The sequence below is a fragment of the Pseudophryne corroboree genome, chromosome 1, assembly GCF_028390025.1.
Source record: "Pseudophryne corroboree isolate aPseCor3 chromosome 1, aPseCor3.hap2, whole genome shotgun sequence".
Taxonomy (NCBI): domain Eukaryota; kingdom Metazoa; phylum Chordata; class Amphibia; order Anura; family Myobatrachidae; genus Pseudophryne; species Pseudophryne corroboree.
Window position 1 is genome coordinate 949,576,569 of NC_086444.1, and position 26,673 is coordinate 949,603,241.

General features: G+C 45.4%; 1 protein-coding gene across 1 annotated transcript in view; it reads right to left on the minus strand.

Annotated features, from left to right (window-relative positions):
- Positions 1-26,673, minus strand: part of LOC134974150 (annexin A10-like) — a 239,325-nt gene that overhangs the window by 187,561 nt on the left and 25,091 nt on the right. Inside the window, exon 2 of the mRNA XM_063946507.1 lies at positions 5,080-5,164. Coding sequence (XP_063802577.1) covers positions 5,080-5,164 — 85 coding nt within the window. The remainder of the gene's footprint in view (positions 1-5,079; positions 5,165-26,673) is intronic.

Genomic DNA, 26,673 nt, shown 5'->3' on the forward strand with positions numbered 1-26,673 from the left:
TACAAAAAAAAATCAGCTCTTCGGTGTGGAATTATTTCAACACAAATGCGGACAACAGGTGTCAAGCCGTGTGTTGCCTTTGTCAAGCTGTAATAAGTAGGGGTAAGGACGTTAACCACCTCGGAACATCCTCCCTTATACGTCACCTGCAGCGCATTCATCATAAGTCAGTGACAAGTTCAAAAACTTTGGATCACAGCAGAAGCAGTCCACTGACCACTAAATCCCTTCCTCTTGTAACCAAGCTCCTGCAAATCACACTGCCAACTCCCTCAGTGTCAATTTCCTCCTTACCCAGGAAAGCCAATAGTCCTGCAGGCCATGTCACTGGCAAGTCTGACGAGTCCTCTCCTGCCTGGGATTCCTCCGATGCATCCTTGAGTGTAACGCCTACTGCTGCTGGCGCTGCTGTTGTTGCTGCTGGGAGTCGATCGTCATCCCAGAGGGGAAGTCGGAAGACCACTTGTACTACTTCCAGTAAGCAATTGACTGTCCAACAGTCCTTTGCGAGGAAGATGAAATATCACAGCAGTCATCCTGCTGCAAAGCAGATAACTCAGGCCTTGGCAGCCTGGGTGGTGAGAAACGTGGTTCCGGTATCCACCGTTAATTCAGAGGCAACTAGAGACTTGATTGAGGTACTGTGTCCCCGGTACCAAATACCATCTAGGTTCCATTTCTCTAGGCAGGCGATACCGAAAATGTACACAGACGTCAGAAAAACAGTCACCAGTGTCCTAAAAAATGCAGTTGTACCCAATGTCCACTTAACCACGGACATGTGGACAAGTGGAGCAGGGCAGACTCAGGACTATATGACTGTGACAGCCCACTGGGTAGATGTATTGCCTCCCGCAGCAAGAACAGCAGCGGCGGCACCAGTAGCAGCATCTCGCAAACGCCAACTCGTTCCTAGGCAGGCTACGCTTTGTATCACCGCTTTCCAGAAGAGGCACACAGCTGACAACCTCTTACGGAAACTGAGGAAGATCATCGCAGAATGGCTTACCCCAATTGGACTCTCCTGGGGATTTGTGACATCGGACAACGCCAGCAATATTGTGCGTGCATTACATCTGGGCAAATTCCAGCACGTCCCATGTTTTGCACATACATTGAATTTGGTGGTGCAGAATTATTTAAAAAACGACAGGGGCGTGCAAGAGATGCTCTCGGTGGCCCGAAGAATTGCGGGCCACTTTCGGCATTCAGCCACCGCGTGCCGAAGACTGGAGCACCACCAAACATTCCTGAACCTGCCCTGCCATCATCTGAAGCAAGAGGTGGTAACGAGGTGGTATTCAATCCTCTATATACTTCAGAGGATGGAGGAGCAGCAAAAGGCCATTCAAGCCTATACATCTGCCCACGATATAGGCAAAGGAGGGGGAATGCACCTGACTCAAGCGCAGTGGAGAATGATTTCAACGTTTTGCAAGGTTCTGCAACCCTTTGAACTTGCCACACGTGAAGTCAGTTCAGACACTGCCAGCCTGAGTCAGGTCATTCCCCTCATCAGGCTTTTGCAGAAGAAGCTGGAGACATTGAAGGAGGAGCTTAAACAGAGCGATTCCGCTAGGCATGTGGGACTTGTGGATGGAGCCCTTAATTCGCTTAACCAGGATTCACGGGTGGTCAATCTGTTGAAATCAGAGCACTACATTTTGGCCACCGTGCTCGATCCTAAATTTAAACCTACGTTGTATCTCTCTTTCCAACAGACACAAGTCTGCAGAGGTTCAAAGACCTGCTTGTGAGAAAATTGTCAAGTCAAGCGGAACGTGACCTGTCAACATCTCCTCCTTCACATTCTCCCGCAACTGGTGGTGCGAGGAAAAGGCTAAGCATTCCGAGCCCACCCGCTGGCGGTGATGCAGGGCAGTCTGGAGTGAGTGCTGACATCTGGTCCGGACTGAAGGACCTGCCAACGATTACTGACATGTCGTCTACTGTCACTGCATATGATTCTCTCACCATTGAAAGAATGGTGGAGGATTATATGAGTGACCACATCCAAGTAGGCACGTCAGACAGTCCGTACGTATACTGGCAGGAAAAAGAGGCAATTTGGAGGCCCTTGCACAAACTGGCTTTATTCTACCTAAGTTGCCCTCCCTCCAGTGTGTACTCCGAAAGAGTGTTTAGTGCAGCCGCTCACCTTGTCAGCAATCGGCGTACGAGGTTACTTCCAAAAAATGTGGAGAAGATGATGTTCATCAAAATGAATTATAATCAATTCCTCCGTGGAGACATTCACCAGCAGCAATTGCCTCCACAAAGTACACAGGGACCTGAGATGGTGGATTCCAGTGGGGACGAATTAATAATCTGTGAGGAGGGGGATGTACACAGTGAAAGGGGTGAGGAATCGGAGGATGATGATGAGGTGGACATCTTGCCTCTGTAGAGCCAGTTTGTGCAAGGAGAGATTGATTGCTTCTTTTTTTGGTGGGGGCCCAAACCAACCAGTCATTTCAGTCACAGTCGTGTGGCAGACCCTGTCGCTGAAATGATGGGTTCATTAAAGTGTGCATGTCCTGTTTATACAACATAAGGGTGGGTGGGAGGGCCCAAGCACAATTCCATCTTGCACCTCTTTTTTCTTTCATTTTTCTTTGCATCATGTGCTGTTTGGGGACAATTTTTTTTGAAGTGCCATCCTGCCTGACACTGCAGTGCCACTCCTAGATGGGCCAGGTGTTTGTGTCGGCCACTTGTGTCGCTTAGCTTAGTCACACAGCGACCTTGGTGCGCCTCTTTTTTTCTTTGCATCATGTGCTGTTTGGGGACTATTTTTTTGAAGTGCCATCCTGTCTGACACTGCAATGCCACTCCTAGATGGGCCAGGTGTTTGTGTCGGCCACTTGTGTCGCTTAGCTTAGTCACACAGCGACCTTGGTGCGCCTCTTTTTTTCTTTGCATCATGTGCTGTTTGGGGACAATTTTTTTAATCTGCCATCATGTCTGACACTGCAGTGCCACTCCTAGATGGGCCAGGTGTTTGTGTCGGCCACTTGGGTCGCTTAGCTTAGCCATCCAGCGACCTCGGTGCAAATTTTAGGACTAAAAATAATATTGTGAGGTGTTCAGAATAGACTGAAAATGAGTGGAAATTATGGTTATTGAGGTTAATAATACTATGGGATCAAAATGACCCCCAAATTCTATGATTTAAGCTGTTTTTTTAGGGTTTTTTGTAAAAAAAATGAATCCAAAACACACCCGAATCTGACAAAAAATTTTCAGGGAGGTTTTGCCAAAACGCGTCCGAATCCAAAACACGGCCACGGAACCGAATCCAAAACCAAAACACAAAACCCGAAAAATGTCCGGTGCACATCACTAGTAAAAATCAGATTTAATGGGCAGCAAATGTGGTTGATCATCATCATCTTGCACCAGGTCCAAGCACCTGCAAGCTTCTCTTTTCCTGACAGCCTCATGTCCATCGGTGACCCAATCTGCATAAGTCACATTTGTGCCAACACGTCCAAATTGTGCTTGAGCTACGTTTACACACCATCTCCTTACCCTGAACCACATCTTTAGTATAAGGAAACCACAAGTGGTCATAAACATGAGCTGAAGAGACTTATACTGTAGTATGGCCTCAAACTAAAGCTGGGTACACACTAGATAATATTTTGGACATTTGAGCCATATTGTAACGATAAATCGCTCAAATCATCCAGTGTGTATGCACCATCCCTATAAGTCATTCCTTCCATCTTTTGCTCAGCCCTATATGCTGCTCAATATGAAGATGTCAACAACAGCATACACCTGGATGTGGCCATTGATGATATATCGTTGAAGATTGCACAGTGTGTATGCACTATGGGGTCTATTTACAAAGCCTTGGATGGAGGTAAAGTGCACGGAGATAAAGTACCAGCCAGTCAGCTCCTAACTGCCATGTCACAGGCTGGGTTTGAAAAATGACAGTTAGGAGTTGATTGGCTGGTACTTTATCCCCGAGCACTTTATCTCCATTTAAGGCTTAGTAAATAGACCACTAAATAGTTTGTCTGGGAGTTCAGCGGCAATCCTTGATGACATCGCATTATTTGCCTGTCATCTAATGTGTCATGCACAGAAGAAGCCATACTAGCAGGGGGATAATGCACAGCCAGGGGACATACTTGGCAGGGTCACACCCAGCCAACGCATTGCCCCCGCCCAACTAGTTAGAGCAGGCCAGGGATTCCTGGGAAGAGTGGACCCCCAAATAAAGGGGGTTCCCCCTCTCCAATGTATCCCCAGGCCTTGTCTAAAGACAGAGGGTATTCCCCTACACACCTGGGCTGTGGGTGTGGAGTTTATAGCTTTCAGTAAAAGATCGATTTAAGTACTATTGTCTCCTACAGGAGGAAGCCTCCCCCACATGCCAGTACTAGGAGAACCACTAGTAAAGGTGCATACACATGGTGCAATATAACCTTACATTTTTGACTATGTAGTCAAAATTGTAAGGAAAATTTGTGCAAATCGCACTGTGTGTACACAGCTTGCAATACCGATGCACGGTCCTGTGGGGTGGAAAAGATGGACTGTGCAGGCAAGTCAATCTTGACTATATAATGTACTAGATTGTATACAATATAGTCAAAATTGGCACTTAGTCAAAATCTCAAGTTCAGGGCCCCGGGAAGTTCAGGGGAAATCGCAAAGTCAAAATCGGAGATAGTCAATATCTCATTGTGTATATGCACCTTAAGGGCCAGCTGGTACCTTATTATTTAATTAGAAAAAATAAAACAAAAACCCCACCACATATATCTGAGGAATCCATGCTCTTTAGTTCGGAGCTGCTTGCAGGTGACAAGATAATGGGTTTGGACATTTTTGAAGTGATGTTTTTGGTGATTTGCATTTTTGTAAACCGGTGTGCTTTGACTGTGGTTTTGGATTGGAAACAACAACAACAACAACAACAACAACAACATCATATATACCTGCATTAAATCCTGCAACCAGAATTGCGAAAATTGTTGATTGTTGGCAGATTGAGTTTCTACAGTATAGTGTATATGCAACATACAGTAAAAGTATCAATGTGAATACGTGTAGAATACTGACCAAATCCTTGAAGTGCCCCGTCAATCATTTGTGCATCCATCATGGGATCACTGTTTGGGTTTGGGAATATGGTTCCTTGAGCCTGCTGAATTAAGAACATAGTGACAGAGAGATTAAACTACTGCAGGCATTCCCAACCACGGTCCTCAAGGCACACCAACAGTGCAGGTTTTAGTGATATCCTGGCTTCAGCACAGATGGTTAAATCAAAATAACTGGAGGTACTTATTAAGTCACCTGTGTTTAAGCCTGGATATCACTAAAACCAGGACTGTTAGTGTTCCTTGAGGACCGAGGTTGGGAAACACTGAACTACTGTTTGTTTCATAGACTGATCAAGTTATATTCTGCTATATCGGGCATTCCCAACCTCGGTCCTCAATGCACACTAACAGTGCAGGTATTAGTGATATCCAGGCTTCAGCACAGATGGTAAAGTCAAAATAACTCAGGTACTACTTAAAAGTCACCTATGGTCAAGCATGGATATCACTAAAACCTGGACTGTTAGTGTGACTTGAGGACCGAGGCTGGGAATGCCCGTAGTATAACTTAAACCTGTGTCATTCTTAATCAAGCCATATACTGTACATATGAAATTATTTTATTCAGAAATGTAATCTCCATAAAATCCATTGATAAGTAAATAGAGCAGGCATTCCCAACCACGGTCCTCAAGGCACACCAACAGTGCAGGTTTTAGTGATATCCAAGCTGCTACACAGATGGTTAAATCAAAATAACTGAGCTACTAATTAAGTCACCTGTGCTGAAGCCTGGATATCACTAAAACCTGCACTGTTAGTGTGCCTTGAGGACCGTGGTTGGGAATGCCTGAAATGGGGTGATCACGAGACCCTCTCCTGAGATAATGTGTCCTTAAGGCACAAAGTGACTAACACAGAGGTTCTCAAACACGGTCCTCAAGGCACCCCAACGATCCAGGTTTTAAGCATATCCAAGGATCAGCACAGATGGTTAAATCAAATTGACTGAGGCACTAATTAAGTTACCTGTAGCCAAGGATGAATATACTTAAAACCTGGACCTTTGGGGTGCCTTGAGGTTCACATTTGACAACCTCTGGACTAACACAATCTTTTACGCTTTTCGTAGCGTGGTATGTGAGGAATGCGGTCTGCAGAGCTAATTAACCTGTTGTCTCTCATACCTCCTGTGGTAGGTTATTGTTAATTAACACTTAGGGCCAAATGTAATAGAGTGAGAGTTCCTGAAAGTGAGAGATTTGGTAAGGTTTTTCAGTTTTTTTTTAAAGTGGCAATCATTTACACTGCAAAACCAGGTTGATCATGCTGTGTAAAATGATTGCCACTTTAAAAAAAATGGCAAAACCTTACCAAATCTCTCACTTTCTGAAAATCTCACTCTATTACATTTGGCCCTTAGGGCGGTATTCAGTTACCGCCAACAAAGCTTTGGACAATATTTCATTGATGTTTTTTTTATCTGGAAAAAACATCCTTTTCACCCGAAAACATGTAGGTTCAGTGAAACCTGTGTGTTTTCGGGAGAACAGACCCGTTTTCGGGTGAGAATGGGGCTGTTTTCGGGGAATTTGCTTCGCCTGCAGAAGGAAGGTGAAACAAATCCCTGTAAAGCGGCGGCATGCACCGGCATATCGGGGCTAATTTAATAGACCCCCGGTGATACTTTACACCTGACAGTCAGTGCGGGTAATTAAATTTCCCAGTTAAAGTTTCCACACAATTTAAGTAAAAAGGACCTTATCATTATTATTACTACAGTATTTACCTTTATTTATATGGTGCCACATGTAATCTGCATCACCATACACATGGCAAAAAACAATGTAAAGCAGTACTACAGTATATAGTAAACAAATAACACTATAACTCTCAGAAACTGAGTATTCAGTGCAGACTTAGGGGGACATTTATCACTGCTTAGTACAAGTGGAGTAGTGAGCCAGTGGAGAATTTGCCCATGGCAACCAATCAGCTGCTCTGTATATTTTTAAAGTATGCAAATTATAAAATGTTATGTCAATGCTGATTGGTTGCCATGCGCAACATCTCCACTGGCTCCCTTCTCTACTTGTATCACTTCTTAGTTGATGTCTCCCTAAACTCTGCCCATTACCATGGGTACAACCAACAGGTTTAGAGGCCCGGATGTAATGCAGCATGACACGGCCGGAGCTTTGAGATTCCGGCTCAACTCATACTTTTTTTAAAGCGGCAATAATTTACAAGGCAAAGCGGCAATCATTTACAAGGCAAAACCAACTTGGTTTTACCTTGTAAATGATTGCTTCTTTAAAAAAAAAAGTATTTGTGCAGCCAGAATCTCGGAGCTCCGGATGTCTCGCATTGGATTACATCTGGCCCAGAGTCTTTGAAAGAGGTGCAAGGAGTAAGTGTAGTCAAGGGGCAGAGAGCCCAAGAAGGAGGTCCACGCGTAGTTGGTGAGAAAGAGTTTTAGGTAAAGAGAACACGAGGTAAGAAGACCCTGCACACTAGAGCTTACAATATGATTGCTTGAAGTAGGGATCATCCAAAAAGGGGTGTGGTAACAGCTGAATGGGGCATAACCTCAGGCTGGGATGTGGAATAGCATTACATCTCCCGTTTTGTGATTTTGTGGCTCCCTGCTCAGTTCCCTGCACTGCTTTGCTGAGAGTAGCAGCTGTAAACAAGGCTCCCAAACTTCATCCACTGCCCGCGGGACACTGCAGACCATGGGTGGGAAAGCAGGACAGTGTCTGGATAGTAGGACTGTCCTGCTAAAATAGGGATAGATTGGATGCATGCATTTACTTATGCTGCTTGGTAACCACAGGTTCAAGTGACTGCAACATTTCTGTGTATTGCTCACTCTATACATTTCCAAGGATCACTATACTCTACCCAAATGCTGGAGAGACTTGGAAACTACCTATGTTTGGTACCGTGCAATATACATTAGGCAGATATCAAACTTCCTGTGTGTATAAACTTTATCATCGATAAATGATTAGAAGAAGATTTTGTATGTGTTGGCCTTTTCTATTAAAAAAGGCATTGATTTCATATTTGCTTTACTGTGCCTTCACTTAGAAATGGGGGGGGGGGGGGGGGGAATCTATATCTATATATCTATCTCCAATTCCAATCTTTCTCTGATGTATTTGGAAGTACTACTATTGACTGTTATGAAGGCTTGTCTTGATAAAGATTCACATTGAGGAATTGAAACGTCGACATATTAAAGCCATGGATTTGCAAGAGAAATTAGTTGTCTTGGACTATTTTGTCATCTAAGAGAGTGCCCCTCCATAAGATTGGAACTGGATCTATATATGTGGATTTACTGGTATGACTGATATCCACTGGGTGCAACCCTCCGTTGACTTGTATTTGATCTGAGTGCAGGAATTCTGAGGAGATAGATAGATAGATAAAAATCTCCACAGTAATGTGCCGCCATCATAATGTTTGGGACAGGCACACACTAAAAAGGGAAGTAACTAATATATACACTGCTCAAAAAAATAAAAGGAACACTTAAACAACACAATGTAACTCCAAGTCAATCACACTTCTGTGAAATCAAACTGTTCACTTAGGAAGCAACACTGATTGACAATCAATTTCACATGCTGTTGTGCAAATGGAATAGATAACAGGTGGGAATTATAGGCAATTAACAAGACACCCCCAATAAAGGAGTTGTTCTGCAGGTGGTGACCACAGACCGCTTCTCAGCTCCTATGCTTTCTGGCTGATGTTTTGGTCACTTGTGAAAGCTGGCAGTGCTTTCACTCTAGTGGTAGCATGAGACGGAGTCTACAACCCACACAAGTGGCTCAGGTAGTGCAGCTCATCCAGGATGGCACATCAATGCGAGCTGTGGCAAGAAGGTTTGCTGTGTCTGTCAGCGTAGTGTCCAGAGCATGGAGGCGCTACCAGGAGACAGGCCTGTACATCAGGAGACGTGGAGAAGGCCGTAGGAGGGCAACAACCCAGCAGCAGGACCGCTACCTCCGCCTTTGTGCAAGAAGGAACAGGAGGAGCACTGCCAGAGCCCTGCAAAATGACCTCCAGCAATCCACAAATGTGCATGTGTCTACTCAAATGATCAGAAACAGACTCCATGAGAGTGGTATGAGGGCCCGATGTCCACAGGTGGGGGTTGTTCTTACAGCCCAACACCGTGCAGGACGTTTGGCATTGGCCAGAGAACACCAAGATTGGCAAATTCGCCACTGGCGCCCTGTGCTCTTCACAGATGAAAGCAGGTTCTCACTGAGCACATGTGACAGACGTGACAGAGTCTGGAGGCGCCAAGGAGAACGTTCAGCTGCCTGCAACATCTTCCAGCATGACTGGTTTGGCAGTGGGTCAGTAATGGTGTGGGGTGGCATTTCTTTGGGGGGCCGCACAGCCCTCCATGTGCTCGCCAGAGGAAGCCTGACTGCCATTAGGTACCGAGATGAGATCCTTAGACCCCTTGTGAGACCATATGCTGGTGCGGTTGGCCCTAGGTTCCTCCTAATGCAAGACAATGCTAGACCTCATGTGGCTGGAGTGTGTCAGCAGTTCCTTCAAGGCGAAGGCATTGATGCTATGGACTGGCCCGCCTGTTCCCCAGACCTGAATCCAATTGAGCACATCTGGGACATCATGTCTCGCTCCATCCACCAACGCTACGTCGCGTCCAGGTCTGGGAGGAGATCCCTCAGGAGACCATCCGCCACCTCATCAGGAGCATGCCCAGGCATTGTAGGGAGGTCATACAGGCATGTGGAGGCCACACACACTACTGAGCCTCATTTTGACTTGTTTTAAGTACATTACATCAAAGTTGGATCAGCCTGTAGTGTGTTTTTCCACTTTAATTTTGAGTGTGACTCTAAATCCATACCTTCATGGGTTAATAAATTTGATTTCCATTGATAATTTTTGTGTGATTTTGTTGTCAGCACATTCAACTATGTAAAGAACAAAGTATTTAATAAGAATATTTAATTCATTCAGCTCTAGGATGTGTTATTTAAGTGTTCCCTTTATTTTTTTGAGCAGTGTACAATGACTTGTTTGAATGGGACAATAAAGGAATGTGTTTACTAAGCCTTTAGGGTGAGAGCCCCGCTTCTCCCTGGACTTTCCCCCTACCAGCAAGCAGTTCAATCCTTAATTAGCTCCTCACATTTTTTCATGATGAATATGCCACATTTTGTAACATTTGAATTCAATACAATCCTTCTCCAGGCTTAACTGCATGGGCAGTGTCCCTGCTGACTCATTCTTTACAAATACTGACAGTGTCATTGGAACACAAATGTAGTAAAACCTGTTTTGTCAGTATCAACAGCAAATGTAATACCATTATGACATTAGCTCACATAAGCTAAAATAAATTATGTCACTTTGCAAGTAACAAATACTACATAATAGAAAAACAACAACAACAATGATCTTTTTCTGATTTATGAATTAATAAGGTATATTATCAGCTCACAAACTAATGGTAATTTCCCCAGTCAGTGGATAACAGGGCAGTAAAGAGCCTGGCTGGACCCAGGTACTTTTCAGGGAGCGTGTTCGAATCGTAGGAAGCATGGTCATGCACTCTTAGAAAAAATCATATTGTAAGCACCTCCATGACCACACTGCAGCCCAGGACACAGCAGCGTGTGCTGGGCTGAGAGGTGCTACAGCTGATGCTGCCCGGTAAGGGCAATTTGTCCCAGGGCCCCACTGGGCCCCTCCATCAGACCTGGGCCCGGGTAATTTGTTCCCACTCCCCCTCTCTGGTGGATAATATCTAATTTCCTACTCAATATTTGTTACTATTAATGGACATTTTTGTGAATGACCTTTTGGAGGTGCAATGCTGCCTAATATTAAAGATGAGCAGGTCAGATTACCTGGAATCTGATTCTCCCCCCCCCCCCCCCCCCTGAACTTTGCCTTTGTCTGAGTAAATCCAAGCCACAGATCGGGTTTTCCCACCAGTCTTGCATTCTAAATCAAGGCAAATGTCTCCTACCAATGTCAGATTCTTGTGAGTTTTGGATTATATATAAGGACCTGGTGGTGCCATTTCATGCCAGTCATGCTGCGCGCATCTTCAAGCTGCATCTAGGGGACCGGTATGTAAAGCCGGTGGGTGGGATCCCAGCCGTTAATATACAGACAGCTGGATTCTGGCCACCGGTATGCCAGCAGCTGCGCTCGCAACGCTGCGGGCCCGGTGGCTTCCTGCGCTTTGCACAGGATTTATTCTCCCTCTATGGGTATCGTGGACACCCATAGAGAGAGTAAAGCCTGTGGTGCTGGAATTCCGGCATCTGTATTTCACCACTAGCCGGGATTCCGGCATCGGGACTGCAATGCCCGGGATCCTGACTAGCAGTATGGTGACTGCTTCCCGTATCCAGTCCACCTAAGTCTGTCTAGAGAGGATCGGCTTGGATTTTGTAAAATCCGAGCCACCCCAAACTTCCAGGATCTGAGTCTTTGAGCCCAGACTCGGATTTTCCCACCAGGCTTGGATTCCAAATTGGAGCAAATCATCCTTCTCCCAGCGTCGGATTTTCGGGAATTTTGGATTCGATATAAGGGGGCTGTGGCACTCCAGTCCAGGCACTCTGCTGTATGCTGTGCTCTGCTTTAAAGTGGCTGTGTGGTTTCTATCCACAAGTGACTGCCCATCTCAGTGGTAATGCACTGACTCCACAGGCACCACCCATTGTGTTCACATTAGCAGTGGGTTAAAAAACATTTTTTTTTTTTAAATGGTTTGTACTATTCTGCATGCTGCACCCCAGAACACATGCAGAAAAGTGGTTTGACTCCACAGAGTGTGAGCTGAGCTGCCAGTTAACAAAATAAAATAAAAAATTAATAGAAGGGAGCGCTAGTGTGTCAACTGTGTGAATTTTTCAGTTTTGTGAAGGTCCAATATCAATCAATACTGTCACAGACTGCTGCTACAATTAATTGAGGGGCTGTACCTCAAAAAGATTTTATAAAATAAAGAAACAAAAAAGAATTGAGCGCTGTCTGTGAGGATATTTGCATTAAAAAAAAATATTTTATTTTTAACATAAAAACTCACATACCATATGTGAAGTGAAGTTACAATTAAAAAACGGTTCTCACAAAATGTACATACATATTACACAATTAAACAACATACATAAATAAGTCGTTAGACGGCTGCAGTTTTGAATGCAATTTAAGCCACTAATTGGAAGGATTCTTCTTTTATTATTATTATTATTATTACATTTTATTTATAAAGGCGCCACAAGTGTTTCGCAGCGCCGTTCAAAGGACAGTACATGGAGACAAAACTTAGCATTACAGTAAATAAATAACAGAAATAGAGTACGGGTAACAAAGAGCACCACAATTCCCAAAACTTAATACAGCTAAGATGTAAGTAGTGAGGGAGTGATTATCGTACTACAAGGGGCTGGTTGCTATAGATGGAGATGAGCTTTTACCGGCAGGAGAAAAAAGTGGGTAAATATGGTCACTGAGTAGGTGAGAGCTGCGAGTGAAATGTGTCAAGAAGAAGGCTTAGCTAACAAGAGGAAAGAGGGCCCTGCTCTGAAGAGCTAAAAATCTAGTAGGAAGGGTCAACAGACAGGTGACATGAGGTGCAAGCAAGCGGGAGGTAGCCTGATGGCAGTATGTAAGCAAAGCTGAGATGTTCAAGGCATGGGGCAGGGGGATGGAGGAGCAGCCTCAGGACTAGGTTAAGCATCGGAAGGGTACGCTTTGATGAATAGGTAGGTTTTTAGTGCCTGTTTGAAGCTTTGCAAGGTCAGGGAGAGTCTAATGGAGTGGGGGAGTGCGTTCCACTGAAGGGGTGCAGCACGGGCATAGTCTTGAACTCGAGCATGGGAAGCAGTGACCAGGGCGGTGGAGAGGCGATGGTCATTGGCAGACCATAGGGAGTATGAAGGGGGAGGAGGTTGGAGATGTAGGGAGCAGTGGAATTAGAGATGGCCTTGTATGTGAGGGTGAGGAGTTTGAAGAGGATTCTATAGGGGAATCGAAGGGAAGTGGCAGATGTGGAGCGGCAGGAGAGGAAGATAAGCCTAGCTGCAAATTTCAGGATAGATTGGAGGGGAGCAAGATGGGAGCAAGCAAGGCCAGTGAGGAGAACATTGCAGTAGTTGAGTCATGAGATGACCAGTGAGTGGATGATAAGTTTAGTTGCATTCTGGGAGAGAAATGGCCTGATGCGAGCAATGTTGCGTAGCTGGACCCGACAGGATTGTGCCAGAACTTGGATGCAAGGTGCAAAGGAGAGGGAGGAGTCAAGAGTGACGCCCAAGCAGCAGAGTTGGGGAACGGGGGAGATGGTGGCGTTGTCAACAGTGATAGAGATATTGGTAGGGGGTGTTGCTCTGGATGGAGGAAAGATGATGAGTTCAGTTTTGTCCATGTTGAGCTTCAGAGAGACATCCAGGAGGAGATTGCGGAGATGCAGCTGGAAACCTGAAAGAGGACATAGGGGGGACAGATCAGGAGAGGAGAGGTAGAGTTGTGTGTCATCAGCATATAGGTGATATTGAAGGCCAAAGGAGTTAATGAGCGCACCCAGGGAAGAGGTGTACAGGGAGAACAGAAGGGGGCCAAGGACAGAACCCTGAGGGACACCAACAGGAAGGATGGAAGGGTGTGAGGTGGTGCCAGTGGCAGACACAAAGAAGGAGCAGTTAGTGAGGTAAGAAGAAAACCAGTGCTAGAGAGGATAATATTAGGGAGTGGACTTCATTGTCTGAAGTGGGACAGAAGGAGGACAGGGTGGGATAGATGGAGGGGAGGGATGATGAAGACAGGGGGGCAGCAGAGAGGTGACGGGGGAGATGTAGGGTCTGATAGTCTCAATTTTGGAGATGAAGAAGGAGGCAAAGTCAGTGGCAGTGAGGGAGGATGGGAGGAGAGGAGGAGGGGGGCAAAGGAGAGTGTTGAAAGTTTCAAAGAGACGGCATAGACAGGAGTACTGAGAAGAGATGAGTAATTGGGAAAAAAAAGGATTGCTTGGCGAGGGAAAGAGCAGCGCTATAGGAGGAGAGAATAAACTTGAAATGGAGGAAGTCCGGCAGGGAGTGAAATCTCCTCCAGGAGTGTTAGAAACAGGTTAGTGTGGTGTGCCAGGGTTGGGGTTTGGAGCGGCGGAGGGGGACAGAGGAGAGGGGGGCCACAGATTTGAGAGCAGCGGTTAGGTTAGAGTTATAGAAGATACAGAGGAAATGGACCTTGACTGTACACCCTAGTGGTTGTAATGAAAGGTGCTATCTGCTGAGATTTTATGGTAATACAGGGGAAGAAATGGGTGCAGCTGCACTATACAATCATTACTGTAAATTACAATATAATATATAATATAATAAGGGGTTGTTAGCATATACTGTAATTGGCCAATGATAAGGGCTTGTTCACAGTGTCAAGGTCACCTCTATCAAGCAAGTCCCTAACACTTTGGGGTTCACACTGGGATGCAGGGCATCTGTACCCATTTCTTCCCCTAGAGTTAAAGAAGGACCTGAATGCTTCTAGCATATTTATACTTTTGCTCTCACATTCCTTTCATTGGACACAGTGTTACTTATTTTGTAACTACTCCAGTGATGAAATAAATGTGGCAATGTGATTGCTATATTTGTAGCCAGCTGATAAGTATCACGGAATGTTGTAACAAAGTCACATGAAGTTTAAAGCACAGTCTCAATATTGCTGTATGCAGATTCTGGTTAATAATGAGAAAAGGAAAAGTCCCTCAGCATAAAATTGATTTTGAGGTCTCCGCTCCCAATAGCCACTTAATATAAATTGGCTTGTTGATTCCAATCAATGATATTGCAATGGTTAGTAATTATTCCACTCTGGATGGACTTTCATGCACTGCATATGATGGTGGAAAAATGGCTCTGATAACAACAGGATCATGTAAAAGTTCTTATGCGGGTGTTATATGGCGATCACTTACCTGCTTCTTGCTGGAAACCACCGGCGGTGTCATAAGTGAATCCCGTGGTCAGGCTGCACAGTTTAGCAGTCACGTTCCCCTCAATGTTGGGAGTGCAGGACTGGGACCTTGATGGAATAGCCAGTCAAGCACAACTGCAGAACAGACTTTCCTGTGTCCGGTGAAGACCGGCGTGCCTCTGCCGCTGGTGCCGGGTGTGGGGATGAGGTGCAATCACTGCCAGAGACGGAGACTCAGAGCTCAGAATAAGCTGTGTGGCTCACAAGCGTCTGCAGGCATCATGTGCAGGGCTTAACTTGACGCATTTCTCAGCCTCTGGAATGGGTCTGTTTCATCAGAAGTGGTAACTTTGTTACAACATTCCGTGATACTTATCAGCTGGCTACAAATATAACAATCACATTGCCTCATTTATTTCATCACTTTGGAGTATTTCCAAAATATGTAACACTGTATCCAATGAACGGAATGTGAGAGCAAAAGTATCAATGTGCTAGAACAGTGGTTCTCAAACTCGGTCCTCAGGACCCCACATGGTTCACGTTTTCCATGTCACCCAGCAGCTGCACTGTTTATCACCAACTGTCACATTTCAAAAATCTACAGGTGACCTGCAAAAATTGAACAGTGTGGGGTCCTGAGGACTGAGTTTGAGAACCTGTGTGCTAGAAGCATTCAGGTTTAAAGAAGAATCCTTCCAATTAGTGGCTTAAATTGCATTCAAAACTGCAGCCATCTAACAATTTATTTATGTGTGTTTTATTGTGTAAAATAAAAAAATATATTGTTCTCTATTTGACATCCACTGCAGGATGTTATGGAGTCAGATTTCCAGAGGTGTGGCATGCTGGCTGATCTTGGACTTTTTTTTAAAGAGGCAAATGCTTACAAGGCAAAACCATGCCTTGTAAGAGATTGCTACTTAAAATGTCTCACATCCCACACCTCTGGCGATCTCGTACTCCATTACATCACACCACTGGTTGGGTCTAAAAGAATTGCACAATATCAGTGATACATCTACTGCAACTCCATCTGATGCAGTCACCATCCAAAGAACAGTGGAGGATTATTTTCATGACACCATACAAATAGGCATGTCACAGAGTCCCTTTGACTAAAAAGAAAAAAGGCATTTTGGAGGCCATTGTACAAACTGGCTGTGCATTACTTTGCACCCTTTAGTGTGTACTCAGAGTTTTCAGCACAGCCGGGAACCTTATCAGTGATCCGCAGAGGAGGCTACTTCCTCAAAATGTGGAAAAGACTATGGGGGTCATTCCGAGTTGTTCGCTCGGTAATTTTTTTCGCATCGCAGCGATTTTCCGCTTAGTGCGCATGCGCAATGTTCGCACTGCGACTGCGCCAAGTAAATTTGCTATACAGTTAGGTATTTTACTCACGGCTTTTTCTCCGTTCAGGCGATCGGAGTGTGATTGACAGGAAGTGGGTGTTTCTGGGCGGAAACAGGCCGTTTTATGGGCGTGTGGGAAAAAACGCTACCGTTTCTGGGAAAAACGCGGGAGTGGCTGGAGAAACGGAGGAGTGTCTGGGCGAACGCTGGGTGTGTTTATGACGTCAAACCAGGAACGACAAGCACTGAACTGATCGCAGATGCCGAGTAAGGTTGAAGTTACTCAGAAACTCCTAAGAGGTGTGTAATCGCAATTTTGAGAATCTTTCATTCGCAATTTTACTATGCTAAGATTTACTCCCAGTAGGCGGCGGCTTAGCGTGTGTAAAGCTGCTAAAAGCAGCTTGCGAGCGAACAACTCGGAATGAGGGCCTATGCTCAAAATTAACTACAAATTCCACAAGAAAAGTACAGAGACTTCCAGTGGCGGCTCCAAAGGTGGGGCTGCAGCGCAATCAAAAATTCAAATAGGGTAGCCACACCAACTGCAAGCAAGTCCTGGCTGGCGATGTTTGGAGTGGCAGTTGGTGTGGCTCCCCTATTTGAATTTTGGGCTGTGCTGCTGCCCCACTTCTGGAGCTGCCACTGGAGACTTCTGTAATGGTGGATTCATTTTAGTGGAGATGAATTGATAGTGTGAGGATGATGTACCTACTAATGAGAGTGAGGATGGCAGTGACGATGACATTTTGCCACCACAGAGCTGTTAGCATAGATGCCTTAAACCCACTGGTAGCTTGTTTTGTAGGGGCCCAATCAAACCAAGCACTTCAGCCACAAAAGTAGCAGTCCCTGTCATTGAAGTGCTTAATTTGTTAAACTGTGCATGCCATTTTTAATATTCAACATATGTTTTTTTAGATGTGCTATAAACTGCTGTGTGTTTGTGCCTCTGCTCTGCCGTTTAGTAACCAGCCAGCTCACTGCAGTCTTTGGCCTAATGTGGATGAAAACATTATTGTGAGGTGGTCAAAATTGACTGGAAATTAATATTATTGGGAGGTTAATAATCCTGTAGGAAAAAAAAACCAACAAAAAAAAAAAAAAAAAAACAACAACAACCAATTTATTTGATTTTAGCTTTATCAATTTAAGAAAAAAAAAAAAAAAGCAAAACCACAAATCCAGCCACAGCATTTTGGTAAAACCATATCCAGACAACGTATTAAAAGCCCGTCAAAATGATGGACAACTGAGCCGGATTATATTAGGAGGGCGGCCACTACTCACACAGGAGCTGTCGGGTTTAAGGAAGTCCTGCTGCTGGGAGCTGTGGCTCTATCATGCGGAGTGTATGTAGCGTTAACCATTTATAAATATAGATGCTGTATATCTGTAATGGGAAGGGTATAATGATGCTGCACTATATACACTAGTCCCTTCTCGGCAGCGACATCCGGTGAAGTAAGTGACTGGTGAGGCACTGGCCCCACCTTTCCTCCTCCCTCCTCCCTCTCCCCCCTCAAAAAAAAAAAAAAAAGCATAGGGTTTCCCTTCTTTTACAAAGACAAGCACTAGGCTGAACCAGCCAGGGGGAGTAATGCCATAGCAGGGGAGATACTCAGTATGGGGTTCCCCTGCCTTAGCATTAAGCACCCCCCAAACCAGTCAGCCCAGGATTGGAATTCCTCAGGAAGTGGGGGTCCCAAAAATGTAAATGGGGTCCCCCCTCCTGAGCAACAACCAGCCAGTGCTATGTGCAGCACCCCTGGTGGCGGTGGGTGCCAGCATGCCTGGACATTAAGGGCCCGCTGGCCCCCGTAGTCTGCCTGTAAAGAAAATATTAAAATAAAAACACAACACCTGATGTTTTAACATTTTATTGTGCTGGACCTTCACCTGGGGGAGGCGGACTTTAAGTTCTTTTGCATGGCCGCCCCCACTCCGGGACTACTGGCATCTTCACCTGGGGGATGGCAGCCTTTAAGCTCTTAAGCATGGCTGCCGCCTCCCCAGGGCTTCCGGCGTCTATAGGAGCTCTTGACTTCTCCCTCCCCGCCGCCGGACTGACCGCCACTACCTGCCGCTGGCTTATATAAGCCAGTTGAGGGAGCGGCACGATGACGCGGCGAGCCGTGATGGGCTCGCGGCGGCCATCTTGAATTTCAAAAATTATGCTGAGGTGCCATTTTTTAAATTGGAAGCCGCTCTCTGCTGCCGAACTCTGTAGAGTGGCTGGCAGGGGCTGGATCCTCTTAGATCCAGGTCTGCCGCCAGCTACCCTTTCCCCGCCGTGTCTTGCCGCCACATGTGCCTGCTGGCCAACAGATCCGCGGGCCCAATCACATCTGGGGGACTGACAGGGGCATGCATTCATGTAGGCTGAATGCACGCCCCTGTCATTGAGGCACCAGTATAGGTGCCGCTTACCCATAAATTTTCAATGGGCTTTTACAGGCCATTGTTTCTCCCTGCCCTCTGCCCGCCCGCTGCTGCCCGGACTTTAATGTTAGCAGCCGGAGGCACCTCTCCTGCTGCCTCTAACCCTAAAATGCAGGGATTTTCTAGGGGGGGGGGATGGTTAAAATAATAAAAGATGATATTTATCACAGACTCTGTGTTATAAATATCTTCTTTTTATTATTTTAATCATTATGACAGGAGAGGCACTGCCTCCCCTGATTGCACATCCGTGCTTCACAGCTCCCAGTCAGTCTAGGGGGCAGAGGACACCAGTAGCCACCAGCAACTGTCCGGAGGGGTCTGGGCATGGCTTGTACAGGGTCTGGGATGGGAGCAAGCACAGAAATCTGCCCCTCCGGTGGTACGCAGTATATATAAAGCAGCTGAGCTATTAATCTGCCTCCTCCTCACCTGTATCATCTGTAGCCCCAGCACAGACACCCCCTCCTCCCCGTTAGGACTAGATTTGTCCACAGCAGTACAGGGTAATTCCCCGGTGCCCCCCCCCCCCTCTCTATGACATGTCACAGACCGTGCACTCAAATTAGAGGGTCTCTTATGGTTGAGACCATGGTAACTGTTTGCACCCCTTAAGCATGGGCCCCTACCACTGCATTCCTCCAGTGGGCCCTTCATGCCCCTGTCTGACACTGATCACAGTCACTGCACTGCTCACTCTACACAGGGTCTTAATGCTTCCTGCCAGACTGATTCACCTTTTCCCCCCCGCCGGTAAGTGGCCACATGTGTCCCCGATGCCTCCACTCTGAGCACTGCGGGACTGTCTGGTGATTCCTGCAACAGTTTCCTGGTTACTGCTGCTACTTGTTGCAGAGTCCTGGATGGCAAGTAACCTGGGGCTGCAGCATAGTACATGGAGAAGGGGGGTACAGAGTTTGCTGTATATGGCGAGAGCAGTATATAGAGGAGGGGGTGCCATATATATAGGGGGCACTATATGGAGGGGTATGGGTGGGTGCAATGTGCATATACAGGCAGTATATTGTGGTGGGTGCAGAACATAGAAGAGGATGGGAGTGCAGTGTATATAGTGGCAGTATATAGTGAGGGGTGCAGTGTACATAGGGAGAGTGTGGGTGCAGTGTAAATAGGGAGCGTGTGTGAGTGAGTGTGTGTGTGTGTGTGTTTTATGTCACACACAGGCGACTACTGAAAAAAATCTGCATCTCTCTCCACTGTCCCTATCTGCCCCTACCACTCCACTCTCTCCACAGTCCTTATCTGGGCTCTGTGCAAAAGCAAGCCTCTAGGGGCATTTCCACATTTATTTTCTTTGTGTGGGTGGATCACATCTGCCCCACACAGAATATGCTGTGCACCAGTGCCATTCCTGGTGTGATTATATATATATATATATAAATATAATTACAAATTTTCTCCCTCATTGGATGTCACCCCAGCACTGTTTATATTCAAACGTGAGTGTGGACCCTCTATCTTATATATATATATATATTTATTTATTGTGACAAGAACACTGGAATAGTGTTTGAGGGCAGGTATGTTTGTCCCAGGTTCTTGTCTTACATGTATTAGGAAAATGAAAACTTGTAGGTAAATGTTTTGTTTTGTCAGAACCTTTTCAGTTTATTGGAAAAGCTGGATAAGGGCCCTGAAAGAGAGATAGGGCAAGTTCCAGACATTGGGCCCAGTTCGGGTCTTTGGCCTCCCAGAGGGCTAATCAGGGCTTTCAGCTGTGCAAGAGCCTTTTAGGGCTGCTAGCCTGATTAGTGTGGGCAGATTGCCTGGGGAGAGACTGCAGAATCTCTGTGAGAGGAGCTTCCTTATACAAGTGAGCTATACAGTGTTTACTGGAGAACTCTGTGTTTTTGTTTAGTGATAGTTAGGAACGTTTTGTGTTTAGTTAGTGCCGGACAGGCAAGGTATTTTCTTTTGGTGTTTGTTTTATTTTCGGTTTAATAAAACTGGCTGTGGCCAGTTGCACCACAAACTGGACATGTGTGATTCCTCAGCTGCTGCGTGCTGCCATTTACCCCAGGAAACGGCACCTTGTACCCTTACAGTGTTACAACTTGGTGGAGAATGCGAGCATGCCGTTCTGCGCATAAGTGAAAGCAGCAGCTTTATGAGGCATGCAGAAAATGGTGGTTTATGCAGATACAGCCCAGTGTGAAGTTACTGAGACTCGCCCTGAGGATTTGATATATGTCCTGGGTGAAAGCAGCTACAAAGCTGCCTGAAAAGTCTGTCGACATGGAGGAACTGCTCAAAGCCTTGCTGCAAGCTACAGTGGCTCAGCAGGAGGCCAAAAGACAGCAGCAGGTGGCAATGGAAGAAAATAGGAGACAGCAGCAGGTGGCTATTGACGAACTTTACAGGCAACAGCGTCAGGATAGAGAGGCCTTAACAGAAGTGGTGCAGAGCCTTGCAGCCCGGATTGGAGATATGGCCATCAGTGCTCCGACCAGCTCTAGATCTATACGGGCCAGTCACTTCCTGCAGAAAATGACAGAGGCTGATGATATGGAGGCCTACCTGACCACGTTTGAAAGGACTGCCGAGCGTGAGAACTGGCCAAAAGCACAGTGGGTCAGTCTGCTGGCACCTTTTCTGTCAGATGAGCCCCAAAAAGTGTACTTTGATTTAAGCCCTGCTGAGGCTCGGGACTATGATAAACTAAAGACTGAGATCCTGACCCACCTGGGAGTCACGCTGTCAGTACGAGCACAATGGGTGCACCGTTGGGTGTACGCCATGGAGAAGCCTCCTCGCTCCCAGATGCATGGCCTTATTCAGCTAACAAAAAAATGGTTACAGCCAGAGACATTAACTGGTCCCCAGATGGTTGAAAGAGTCATCATGGACCGCTATTTGAAATCTTTGCCCGTGGTCCTGCGCAAGTGGGTGAGCCATGGAAACCCGGATACCGCTGACCAATTAGTAGACATAGTAGAGAGGTATTTGTCAGCAGAGGAACTACTGATGACCACCCAACAACCCATAGATCCTCAACAGTGCCCTTCAGTAAAGACTGGTAAGACTGTTCCGTGGGAAAACGTTGCTGGGCGGTTAGGAGAACGCAAGGCAGGAGAGACTGTAAACACTGGCCCTGGAGACAGGCCAATGGGGCTAGAACGGTCTATGCTGCCCAAACGGGTTGATAATCGTGTGGTTAAATGTTTTAGGTGTGGTATGCCAAGTCATGTTATTGCCAATTTCCCATTCACGCAAGAACCCATGCAATGTGATGCTGCCTTTGAATGTCGCAGAATGTCTTTCTTTGCTAGGTTAGCCTGTACTGTAGTACCTTCACCTGAGCTGGAAAAACAAATGTGTGATGTGTTCTTAGAGGGTAACCGGGTAGAGGCCTTGCTAGATTCAGGAAGTTTAGTTACTCTCGTGAAAGCTGGGTTAGTGAACCCCTTAAAGGTCCAGCAAATACCTATTGGGGTAACTTGCATACATAGGGATACCCAACATTATGTCACTGCTGAAGTGAATATAGAAACTTGTTGTGGGTCAGCAGTTGTTAAATTAGGACTGGTACCCACCTTGATGCATGAGGTCATAATAGGGAGGGATTTTCCTCATTTTTGGAAACAGTGGGAATCCTGTTTATCAACAGATGTGAGAAGTAAAGAGCCAGTTGATAATACCTGTGATTTTATGGATGTACGTGTGTCTTCAGAACTTTCTGACCCTTTGCCTTTTGCTAGTTTGGCTGGGGAAGTGACAGATGGGGAGTCCAGTGAGGACCCTCTTGCTGGGAACAGAGACATAGTAGTTAGAACTGAAAGCGTGCCTGACCTGGAGGTAAAGAAGGATCTGTTTGCGTCTGAACAGTTAAAGGATCCTACCTTAATAAAGGCTAGAGAGAATGTTAAGGTTGTTAATGGGGAACTTGTGGTACCAGGTGACAGGGTTACGTATCCCCACATGGCCATCTGTAATGAGCTCTTGTACCACATTGTCAAAATGGGTGAGGATGTGGTGGAACAGCTGGCAGTTCCCCAGCCTTATCGGAGAACGGTACTAGATTTAGCTCATAGTCACGTTACAGCAGGACATTTAGGGGCAGAAAAAAACAATGAAAGAGTTTTACAAAGGTTCTTTTGGTCAGGGGTTTATAAAGAAGAGTATGAATATTGTTCTTCCTGTCCTGAAGGCCAGTATCATGCCCCTAGACCCCATTTCAGGAGCCCACTAGTTCCCATGCCTATTATAGAGGTCCCGTTTGACAGAATAGCCATGGATCTCGTGGGGCCCTTGTTAAAGTCTGCTCGGGGCCATCAGTATATCCTGGTAATTATGGACTATGCCACTCAATGTCCTGAGGCTGTCCCTTTACGCACTATCACAACCAAGGTGATAGCTAGGAAGCTGGTGCAGGTTTTTAGTAGAGTGGGAATACCAAAAGAAATTTTGACTGACCAAGGTACTCCATTTATGTCAAGGATCATGAAAGAATTGTGCAAATTATTTAAGGTCACTCACCTCAGGACGTCCATCTACCATCCCCAAACTGACGGGTTGGTGGAAAGGTTAAAACATTAAAAAGTATGTTAAAAAAGGTTGTTGATAGAGATGGGAAAAACTGGGATTGTTTATTGCCCTACTTGTTAATGGCCATCAGAGAAGTTCCTCAGTCCTCTACGGGGTTTTCTCCATTTGATTTGTTGTATGGGAGACACCCCAGAGGGCTGTTGGACATTGCCAAAGAGACGTGGAAAGGACAGCCCACTCCTTATAGAAGCGTTATTGAACACGTAACAAATGCAGGATAGGATTGCAGCCGTGGTACCTATTGTCAGAGAGCACATGGAACAGGCCCAAAGTGCTCAACAGAGGGTATATAACCGGAGTGCCAAGATATGAGAATTTGCTCCTGGAGATAGATTTCTTGTTTTGGTACCCACTGTGGAAAGCAAATTCCTAGCTAAATGGCAGGGTCCATTTGAGATTAGGGAAAAAGTGAATGAGGTTATTTACAAAGTATACCAGCCGGGAAAGAGAAAACCCGAACAAATCTACCATGTTAACTTAATCAAACTCTGGAAAGATAGGTTGTCTCTGTCAGCGGAGCCTTGCCCTTCGGTGTCTTCACCTCGGTTGCTTCCCGCAGTAAAAGGTGTCAGAGACATTATCAGCTGATCAGAACAATCAGGTTAAAGAATTTCTCATCCAAAATAGGGAGATATTTTCAGAACTGCCTGGCCGAACGACCATAATAAAACATGACATTGTCACAGAACCAGGGGTCAGGGTCCATTTAAAGCCATATAGGATTCCTGAAGCTCAGCAAGCAGCTGTTTCTAAAAAAGTTAAAACCATGTTAGAACTTGGAGTCATAGAGGAATCTAACAGTGAGTGGTCCAGTCCCATAGTTCTCATCCCGAAGCCAGACGGTAGCATACGCGTCTGTAATGACTTTCGTAAGTTAAATGAGGTGTCCAAATTTGACGCATACCCCATGCCCAGTGTGGATGAGCTTATAGAAAGGCTGGGAACAGCCAGGTTTCTCACCACGTTGGACCTGACCAAAGGTTACTGGCAAATACCTTTAACTGATAGAGCAAAAGAAAAAAACAGCCTTTTCGGTTCAGTATAAGATGTTACCCTTTGGGTTGCATGGGGCTCCAGCAACCTTTCAATGGCGATGGATAAAATTTTGAGGCCACATAGAAAATATGCAGCTGACTATTTAGATGATGTGGTAATTCACAGTACAGACTGGGGGTCCCATTTGGTTAAAGTACAAGCAGTACTGGACTCAATCAGAGAGGCAGGGTTAACTGCTAACCCAAAGAAGTGCTGCCTCACAATGGAGAGGTCAAATACTTGGGCTTCACCATAGGCAGAGGTCTGATTAGGCCTCAATTGAATAAAATTGATGCTATTCAAAACTGGCCTCGTCCAGTAAATAAAAAACAGGTAAGGGCTTTTTTGGGAATAACTGGGTACTGTAGACGGTTTATTCCCAATTTTGCGACCACGGCAGTGCCGTTGTCAGATCTTACCAAAGGGAAGCAGTCAAATGTGGTGAAATGGAACCCTGATGCAGAAAAAGCATTCCAAGCATTAAAAGTGGCTTTGTGTTCACAACCTGTATTGATAACACCAGATTTTTCAAAAGAATTTGTGGTACAGACAGATGCCTCAGAGGTAGGGATAGGGGCTGTGCTGTCCCAAACCAGAGATGGGGACGAACACCCTATCATTTATTTGAGTAGGAAACTCAATGAGCATGAAAAAAGGTATGCCATTGTGGAAAAGGAGGCTTTGGCCATTAAGTGGGCACTAGATACCTTGAGATATTACCTCTTGGGTAGACAATTCAGACTAGTGACAGATCATGCCTCTTTAAAATGGATGTATGTAAATAGAGGCAAGAATGCTCGTGTAACTAGATGGTTTCTAGCATTGCAGGATTTTAAGTTTACTGTTGAACATAGACCGGATACACAATTTGCCAATGCAGATGCATTGTCCCGCATCTTCTGTTTGGGGGCTACAAGTGTTCCGACCCCTAGGTCGAAACAGGGGAGGGGGATATGTTACAAGAACACTGGAATAGTGTTTGAGGGCAGGTATGTTTGTCCCAGGTTCTTGTCTTACATGTATTAGAAAAATGAAAACTTCTAGGAAAATGTTTTGTTTTGTCAGAACCTTTTCAGTTTATTGGAAAAGCTGGATAAGGGCCATGAAAGAGAGATAGGGCAAGTTCCAGACATTGGGCCCAGTTCGGGTCTTTGGCCTCCCAGAGGGCTAATCAGGGCTTTCAGCTGTTCAAGAGCCTTTTATGGCTGCTAGCCTGATTAGTGTGGGCAGATTGCCTGGGGAGAGACTGCAGAATCTCTGTGAGAGGAGCTTCCTTATACAAGTGAGCTATACAGTGTTTACTGGAGAACTCTGTGTTTTTGTTTAGTGATAGTTAGGAATGTCTTGTGTTTAGTTAGTGCCGGACAGGCAAGGTATTTTCTTTTGGTGTTTGTTTTATTTTCTGTTTAATAAAACTGGCTGTGGCCAGTTGCACCGCAAACTGGACTTGTGTGATTCCTCAGCTGCTGTGTGCTGCCATTTACCCCAGAAAATGGCACCTTGTACCCTTACAGTGTTACAATATATATATTACACACACACACACACACACACACACACACACACACACACACACACACACACACACACACACACACACACACACAGAAAATATGCTGCAAAGTAAGAATGCTTTCAAAGATAGAAGTGTTGTAGATATTTTGTTAAGTGCTAAAAATAAACTGAGAAATTTAAATTGAATATTTACTGTGACCATCCCTTCCCTTCAAAACACCATCAATTCTTCTAGGCACAGTTGCGCACAGATTTTTGAAGGAACTTAGCAGGGATGTTGTTCCAAACATCTTGGAGAACTAACCACAGATCAGAGCAACATGGCTGTATTATAATACATGTGGTTAGCACCAGATTCCTGAGATATTAGGAATATTTTGTATTGTATGATATTACATTATAAAGGCAATAACGCCTAAAGGATGATGCTTATTAAATAATTACATGGCCCTAATAGTGTATAGTAGAGCAGATGCCCAGATATTGCCCCTAGGTTACGGACAGTGAGCCATAAAGGAAATCGGATGCAACTATAAAAATAGATCAATTATAAGATGACCTAAACTCCAAGACAATGTGTGGAGCTGCACAAAAACAATATAGTTGTAAGTCCCCATGATAGAATGCGAGATGAGGACCTGACTACCTGGCTCTATATGTGAAGGTGACCCAGGTAAAAAATATAGGAGATCCAACGTGAAAAATAAAAT